Source organism: Benincasa hispida, chromosome 1 (genome assembly GCF_027475165.1).
Source record: "Benincasa hispida cultivar pf3 chromosome 1, pf3_genome.v1.1, whole genome shotgun sequence".
NCBI lineage: Eukaryota > Viridiplantae > Streptophyta > Magnoliopsida > Cucurbitales > Cucurbitaceae > Benincasa > Benincasa hispida.
In genome coordinates, this window is record NC_143478.1 from 74,109,998 (window position 1) to 74,118,130 (window position 8,133).

Below are 8,133 nucleotides of genomic sequence, written 5' to 3' on the forward strand. Positions count from 1 at the left end.
GTGGATTAGCTGTTGCTCCCAACTATTATAAGTTACTATAATACCAATGATAATAGTTGGTGTTTATCACTATAATAACCAACCATTAACTATAATATTATTGTTTTAAATCCCTCATTGTTATAGTATTTAATATTTGTCACCTACTATTTTTTGCACATTCTCTCAAACTAGCCACTACAAACTATTATAATCACAATATAATAACCAATTCCCTTCAAATGGTCTAAATATTTAAATACATTTTGTGAATCTTATATTTTTGAAAAATTTTCTATAAAGACATAAAAAGATCCATAAATGTGGAAATTTGAAGCTTTGGTCTTTGGCTACAGTACAGCACAGTGAGAATTTTCGAGGTTGAATGAACCTATTGGTTCAGCTTCTTCACCAAAATCGTCGATGTTGAGTAAGAACACGATTAGGAATGCTTCGGCGTCGCTCAAATTTTTTCCTCTTCATTTTTATGGCTTCTCTTCACACTTTTTCAGCACTTCAACGAACACAAAGCACATTGCCATAGCTCCAAGAGCTCTTGCAAGGAGACCCACTTCGCGAACTGCCCCAATCCCTCGGGCTTCGGACACCCTCGGCTCTTCCGATGTCGTCAATTCAGTATGTTCTTTACTTTCAAACAAAAATCACCAAACACCTAATCTCGATCTTGATCATTTATTGAAAAGGTTCAAAGACACCTTAAGTTCGGATCTCGTACTTCAAATTCTGATGAATTATAGGCTGTTGGGTCGGGCTAAAACGCTAGAATTCTTCTCTTGGTCTGGATTGCAAATGGGGTATCGGTTTGATGAGACTGTGGTTGAGTACATGGCTGATTTCTTAGGTAGGAGGAAATTGTTTGATGATATGAAGTGTCTTTTGGTGACTGTGTCGTCTCATAAGGGTCGGCTTTCTTGTCGAACCTTTTCAATTTGTATCAGATTTTTGGGTAGGCAGGGGAGGGTTAGAGAAGCACTTTGCTTGTTCGAAGAAATGGAACCAAAATTTGGGTGTAAACCTGATAATCTGGTCTTTAACAACATGCTTTATGCACTTTGTAAGAAGGAACCAACTGGGGAATTGATTGATACTGCTCTATCCATTTTCAGAAGAATTGAATTGCCCGATAAATATTCATACAGTAATGTTATTATTGGGCTGTGTAAATTTGGTAGGTTTGGTACAGCTATTGAAGTGTTTGATGAAATGAATAGGGCAGGCTTGGTACCTACACGATCTGCTGTGAACATTCTCATTGGGGATTTGTGTTCGTTGAGTGCCAAAGAAGGGGCTGTAGAACAAGTTAGGGTCAGAAGTACTCGTAGACCTTTTACCGTTCTAGTTCCAAATGTGAATCCAAAGAGCGGAGCCATTGAACCTGCAGTTGGAATATTTTGGGCAGCTAATAAGCTGGCTTTAGTTCCCAGTGCTTTTGTAATAGTTCAGCTCATCTCAGAGCTTTGTCGATTAGGTCAAATGCAAGAAGCAATTAAAGTATTGAAGGTTGTTGAGGGTGATAAGCTAAGATGTGTTGAAGAGTGTTATTCTGTTGTGATGCGAGCATTGTGTGAACATCGTCACGTAGAAGAAGCTAGTGATCTGTTTGGGAGGATACTTTCTCAGGGCATGAAGCCAAAGTTGGCTATTTACAATTCTATTATTTGCATGCTATGCAAAATAGGAAATTTGAATGATGCTGAAAGGGTCTTCAAGATTATGAACAGGAAAAGATGTGCACCTGATCATGTTACTTATTCGTCGTTAATCCATGCCTACGGTGAAACTAGGAATTGGTCGGCAGCCTACAGTTTATTGAAGGAAATGCTGAGTTTAGGCATGTCTCCTCATTTTCATTTGTATAGTTTAGTGGATAAACTTATGAGGGAACATGGCCAAATTGATCTGTGCTTGAAGCTGGAAATGAAATGGGAAGCCCAAATTTTGCAGAAGCTTTGTAAACAAGGACAACTGGACGCTGCGTATGAAAAGATGAAGTCAATGCTTGAAAAGGGTTTTTATCCTCCTATCTATGTTAGAGATTCATTTGAGAGTGCATTTCAAAAGAAGGGTAAGTTCAAGATTGCACGGGAGTTGCTGCAGAAGATAGACGGAGTTCACCAACATGAGTCAGGAACCAGAAATTCATCATAAGGAAATTCTCTCCTTCCATTCTCGAAGAAATTGTGAGTAGTAGATTTCTCATGCTTGATATATATTTGATTGGCTGCAATAGTGACTCTGGCATTAATGCATGCTTCCTTGTGTTTAGAAGCTTCTTGATTGACCGACAACTCCTACATGCTGTATGCACGTTTAGTTTACTTCCACCGACTCTAATTCTTTCTCAAAACAGACTGTTCCTGGATTGAGCAATCCAAAATGTGTTTATGAAAATAAAAGGCCAAAAATATTTGATGATATTGCCTAGCCTACTAAGAAAAAGTGTCTGAGGTCAGAGATAAGGCTGTGTTTGCTAAAGTAACCCATAGGGTTTTTTTCATCTCCTTTAATCAGTCAGTATGTGGAATCAATCTATATGATTGTATCTTAACTGGGCTACTAATTCTTTTATCTAATAAATGCTAAATGATCAATTGAAATTCGAAACTTCAATATATTCTCATAAACTTTCTTTTTGTAGATTGTGCAGTTTCATTTTAATGTGGCAAAATTGCATAGGGTTTGATCTGTCCTGATATCTTAAAAGAAACGTACAAAAGTTTATTGTTGATCCTGATATCCTAAAAGAAACGTACAAAAGTTTATTGTTGGTGCTAACATATTTTGAGCTTTGTCAAATCTCTGAAGCTTGAGCTTCTCTTGAAGGGCCCTTCCAGTGAAAGTTTGCCCAGCCAACCAAGATCTGCATTCAATTCTAAAATGTTGTACTTGAAGCACTTGTACTAGCTTTGAGGAGGCTCGTGTTGGTTAGAATCACCTGCTTACAGAACTTCATTTTTCCTTATAAAATCGTATGTTGTTATCTTTTTCAGTTGAATCAAAATAACCTTTAGTTCTTTCTTCAGAATACACCCCAAGAAAGTAGCAATGGCGACAAAGAGAGCAAGAAGGCAAAGAATTCCAAGTAGTTCTATATTTTCATGAAAATGAAGGACAAATAAGAAAGGAAGAGGTAAGGGTAGTGGCTGAGTTTAGGTCTCTTGGAAAGGAAAAACTTATACAAAAGTTGACCTTCAACCATCAGATCAACAAGAATTACATCAAAGCTTGGTCCTCAGTCAGGTATGTGATCAGTTTTAATCTTTATTTAAAAACTCTCTTTGACTTGAATGTTGTAACTATTCCCCAGCATCCTGATAGCAAAAATGTTGTCATAGGAAAGATTGCAGAATCTGGAAGCTTGATAGTAGTGGATGTTTTACTGTGAACTTTTTCTTCTCTTGTCTTACACCACTGCCTGCACCGACACGGTGCTTTACCCCTAGATGTGCAGTCAATGTGATTCAGGTCCTCCTAGCTTTTCCTTTGTAAATATCTTTTGGAGTCTTTAAGATCTCGAAGAAGTGCAAAGTCTCCAATTGGTATGTATCTCTTGCTGGCCTCGTAACTAACAATAGAATTCAAAGTAGAAATCCTTATGATCTCAATTGGAATAGTTACTGTTTTTGTTGGGGCAGTTTGGGAAATGGCCGACGCACCTCTTCAGCGTTATGCATATGCAGTGGCCTTGTGGTTCAAGATTTTAGAGATTTTCATCCCTCAGTGGGCTTGTCCTAAATATTTTTTTGACGATATGGCAATCAAAGTTCACTGGTCCAATATTTAAAAAGTGAAAGGTTTTATGATCACATACTATTTGGATTGGAAAGCACAAAAAAGAACTTTTCAAGACAAAGAGGAGCGAGGGAAAAACGACCTTACTTGAACAAATATGTTTGATAGGTTGTACAATTGTGTCCTTGAGTTCTAAGAAGATTAGATGAAAAAAAAATTCAGATGTTGTTGACATCTTCATGGTATATTAATTCTATCCATCCTGTTTCTCTTGTTTTTGAGCAAGTTTACGAATATTTTAGCTCATTTTATGAGACTATTCATATGATATTGAAAGATTTCCGTGATATTTTAAGAATGACTTTAGAAAGTAGTTTTATTTTTTAAGTCAACTACTCAGATGACTGCATTTAGAAAACATGAAAGTATCAATGAACTATTTTAATCTATTAAAACTTAAATGTTTTAAAATTTTATGACCATGAAATTAAATATCAAGATGATAATTATGCAAACTACTTTGAATTTTATAGTAAACTTTAATTGTCACATGGTTGTCAAAAAAAATCTCAATTCTACCATTTATATTCAAATTTGTTCTAAAAACAACTTTAATTGTCACATGGTTGTCAAAAAAAGTCTCAATTCTACCATCTATATTTAAATTTGTTCAAAAAACACCCTTTTGTCAAATTTTCTGTTAAAAGAAAATTATAAATATGATGGAATAAATTGGGTAAATAGAGGTACACATAGGCACAAATAGTTTTAATTATGCGTTTGAACTTCGGTCATTTTAACCCTTAAAATATTAAAATCGTTCAAAACAACTTGTTCATTGGCTTTCCTCTAATGCGGCTGATTTATTTATAGCTAACTAAAATATAATTACTACAAATTAATTAATATTAAAAAATAACATCTAATTTCCATGGATCAAGATCACCATTTATCCTGAAAGCATTTTGATGAGATGTTTCAATAATTAAACTCAAGTATCACAAAGAGTTGGAAACCATATAACCCACAAGAGAATTTTTCGTAGTTTGACTGTATTAACACAAAATCTGCTCCATCCCATTATGCAGAAATATAGTTGATGCTCAATTCCTTTTTTTATCTACCATAAAGTTCAAACTACAACACAGTGAGATAGTTGAGTCACCAAATTGTACCAACGTCCCTTTTCTTTTTAACTAGTAACCCTACATTACTAAGAAATTGAAAACATTCAGCACAGTTTCATCAGATACACTATTCATAAGTTATTGCAATCAGAAGGCCGAGACAACATCGTGGTGTAAGTTATTGCAATCATAGGTCTTTTTTAGTTCAAAAAATGTGGGGATGGAAGCAAACCCCTAACGTCTCTAAACTCAAGCTGGCATAAGATTTTACAAAGGATGGAGGATTCAAACCCCTAGCCTATTAGTCTAGTCTACCTGTTGAGAGTTGGGAAGACGTGATTGAGTTTCATTAACACTTGAGAAAAGAGATATCTTATGTGTATCAAAAACACTAGTTGGTGCTGCGGGGGAAAAAGAGTTTACTGTAATCACACAATTCACTTTTACATATGACCAAATGGACAACATGTTTCAATGAAAGCCTTTTAAATCAAATCCAAATTTCACCACATAACTATATATAAATGAAAGAAAGGTCTAGAAAGAACACGCGATCACGTTCGAACAAACATTTATAAGTGCATTCACATAACTAATGAATCATACAAGTAAGCACTGCTGGAGTTCATTGTGTATGGTTCCTGACCTTGTTTTCAAGCAGATTGCAATAGATTCTCGATATCTTTCTGCAGAACGAGGGGAAAAAATATAACATAAGCCTCTTCATGTAGTCTTATATGAAGTTGATCCAAGGAAAACGTACTAACCTCAATCTTGAAAGGCGAGGTGGTTGGAGCATATCTATCAACCACCGTCCCTTCTTTGTTCACCAAGAACTTTGTGAAGTTCCATTTGATGCCATCGCCAAATAGTCCACGTCCACCCTTTTGGGACTTCAGGAATTTATAAATCGGTGCTGCATCTTTCCCGTTAACATCAACCTACAAACCACATTAAGAGCAAGTTTGGAAGAATTTTCGAGAAAAGTTTTTTTTTGTTAAGTGGAACAAAAATAATGAAAAATCTTCAAAGGTACTTTGAAATTTAAATTTTCTAAAAGCGCTTGTCTCGGATTCTGAAGTTAAACTAAATCCATCCTAAATGTTCTCATAATTGGGCTAACAAATGTCTAGTAACCGATGTTATGTGATGAAATTACTTGTCCTATTACGCAAATATAATCAAAATCATATGCTTAGTGTGTATAATCTCATAGCAGACCAGCCGAGATATAGGTAGAGACTAACAAGAAACGCCGCTCTTTTGCAAAACAAAAGCTATTGCCACCGCTGGTTAAATAACTTGTACGTTGTTTATTTATTTAACAACCATGAAGATTTGGACTGCTTAAATTAATTTCACGAGACAAATGCCTAATTCTACAATATTTGATATCAAAATAACTCCAGGATATTTAATATTCAAATAGATGGTCAATATGGTTTAAACCCAAAATACCTCAAAAGACATCTTGGTTTGTTTAAGACTGCATCACATTATGATTACCTTATCAAAGATGGGGAATTCAGCTTTGAACCTTGTGCATACAGTTTCCTGAATCTGCTCATTGTTTCCTGGCTCTTGTGCTGCAAACTGATTGCAAGGAAATGCCAATATCTCAAAACCTGCCCAAATATATATTGTTTAAACTAACCCCAGTCTCGAACTATAGAACTTCACGAGTTTTTATATTTCCATGGTATAATATCTGACCTTGATTCTTGTATTTTTCATACAATACATTCAACTCGTTGTAGTTTGACTTGGTTAAACCACTGCAAAACAACAAAGATCTTGAGGAAAAAGAACAATACAGCACACACAGCCAGGTTTTCTTGACATTTTCCCTTTCACTCTTCGACCCATTTGCATTTTTTATTTTCTTTAACTTTCCTATTATAATGGTGATTCTCTTTAATTCACTTTAACCATGATCTCGTCTTCGTCTATGTGGGTGTGTACCATTATAAACGAAGTGAATTGGAAGAGACTTGAAGTAGTCAATCTTTCAACACATAGAGATCGCAACCGTCAAGACAACATTCAAAAAGTACGAAGAGAATACAAATTACCACTCAGAAGCAACATTCACTATCAGAAGAACTTTCCCCCTGTATTGACTAAGGCTCACATCATTCCCACGAATATCCTGCAAACAAAGCCATTCTACAAATTAGATATTCCCAAAGCCATCAATGCCCAACTAATCAAAGATTTGCCAAAGTAAAAACGAAGTAAACAGAAAACCACTTCAATAAAGAAGCCAAATAAAACGAAATGAAGAACGAGCGGTTATACAAAACGGATCCCAAATATTTCGACAGTCAGACATTTCAGATATTTAGATCTGATATAACTGATATATCCAAAACAAATGCCGAAATGATCAAAACATTGCCGAACTAAAAACTAATTGAACAGGAAATCCCTTCAATAAAGAAGCCAAAGCCCACGAAGTGAAGAACTAACTAAGGATCTCAAATATTTTGAAGTCAATGTCCAACTAATCCAAGATTTTCCCGAAGTAAAAAAACGAATTAAAATGAAAACTGACAATTCAGATACTTCGATCTTATGGAGATATTTCCAAAATCAAGCCGAATTAATCAAAGATGTGCAGTAAGTAAAAACGAAACAAACAAACAAATCGTTTCAACAAATCAAAACCTAAGTCAGCAAAATGAAAAACAACAACAACAACAACACAGAGGAGTATGCAACTCAAACTAGAAACAGAGTAAACTGAGAAGGCATAGAGTTGAATACCTTGACAGTGAAATCATAAATGGAATTGGAGGATTCTTCAGCCATATTGAGAAGGAAATAGGGAGAAATTTGGCCTGTGCGGTAGTAATAAAATGCTGATAAACAGAGAAACGAGAGAGAGATCCAATTTACAAATTTAAAAATATGCATTTCGATGAGATTTCAACGTTCAAATTTCAACGCAGCCCTACGTTCTTCGATCAGCGTTTCGTCAAAGCAATATAAATATATTTCCATGTTTAGATAAGCAATATTTTAAATCGTCCGTCAGCATTTATTTCGGATTTATATGTTTATTAAAAAAAAATACAAAAACTAATAAATATTGATAAACTTCTATCAACATGTAATAGAAATATTTATCATTGATAGAAACGAATAGAAACTAATAGAAATCTAGAGTGGTTAAATTTTGCTTGTGTAAATAATTTTCTTTATTTTTCTATTTTTAAAAATCTTAGAATATATATATATATATGTGGCTTGGTAGATAAGTTAGTTTGACTTT

The 8,133-nt window shown here is 34.8% G+C and overlaps 2 protein-coding genes across 10 annotated transcripts; one reads left to right on the forward strand and one right to left on the reverse strand.

Moving 5' to 3' along the window:
• Positions 1-303: 303 nt before the first annotated feature.
• Positions 304-4,011, forward strand: LOC120067564 (small ribosomal subunit protein mL104 (rPPR9)-like). 9 transcript variants are annotated; one of them, XR_016524138.1, is made up of 5 exons: positions 304-2,180; positions 2,835-2,924; positions 3,024-3,240; positions 3,336-3,539; positions 3,636-4,011. XR_016524138.1 is itself a non-coding variant. In XM_090306399.1 (2 exons), the coding sequence occupies exon 1, from the start codon at positions 403-405 to the stop codon at positions 2,146-2,148; it is 1,746 nt and encodes a 581-aa protein (XP_090162525.1). In that variant the 5' UTR covers positions 304-402; the 3' UTR covers positions 2,149-2,180; positions 2,825-2,924. The 9 variants fall into 9 exon arrangements, 1 of the variants encoding a protein (XP_090162525.1); XR_016524137.1 differs by having other exon boundaries at positions 3,341-3,539; XR_016524132.1 differs by having other exon boundaries at positions 305-2,180; positions 2,806-2,924.
• A 1,247-nt stretch (positions 4,012-5,258) lies between these two features.
• Positions 5,259-7,900, reverse strand: LOC120088031 (putative phospholipid hydroperoxide glutathione peroxidase). The gene is made up of 6 exons (XM_039045055.2): positions 7,626-7,900; positions 6,932-7,008; positions 6,573-6,634; positions 6,366-6,484; positions 5,627-5,800; positions 5,259-5,545 (listed from the first exon to the last, which is right to left on the reverse strand). The coding sequence occupies exons 1-6, from the start codon at positions 7,773-7,775 to the stop codon at positions 5,513-5,515; spliced, it is 615 nt and encodes a 204-aa protein (XP_038900983.1). The 5' UTR covers positions 7,776-7,900; the 3' UTR covers positions 5,259-5,512.
• Between the last annotated feature and the right edge of the window lie 233 nt (positions 7,901-8,133).

Excerpts from the sequence above, each read along its gene's own strand:
- LOC120067564 (XM_090306399.1), top strand. The coding sequence starts at position 403 with ATGTTGAGTAAGAACACGATTAGGAATGCTTCGGCGTCGCTCAAATTT.
- LOC120088031 (XM_039045055.2), bottom strand. The coding sequence starts at position 7,775 with ATGCATATTTTTAAATTTGTAAATTGGATCTCTCTCTCGTTTCTCTGT. Across the intron at positions 7,009-7,625 it reads TTTATGATTTCACTGTCAAG|GATATTCGTGGGAATGATGT; the intron begins GTATTCAACTCT and ends CTTTGTTTGCAG. Across the intron at positions 6,485-6,572 it reads TGAAAAATACAAGAATCAAG|GTTTTGAGATATTGGCATTT; the intron begins GTCAGATATTAT and ends ATATTTGGGCAG.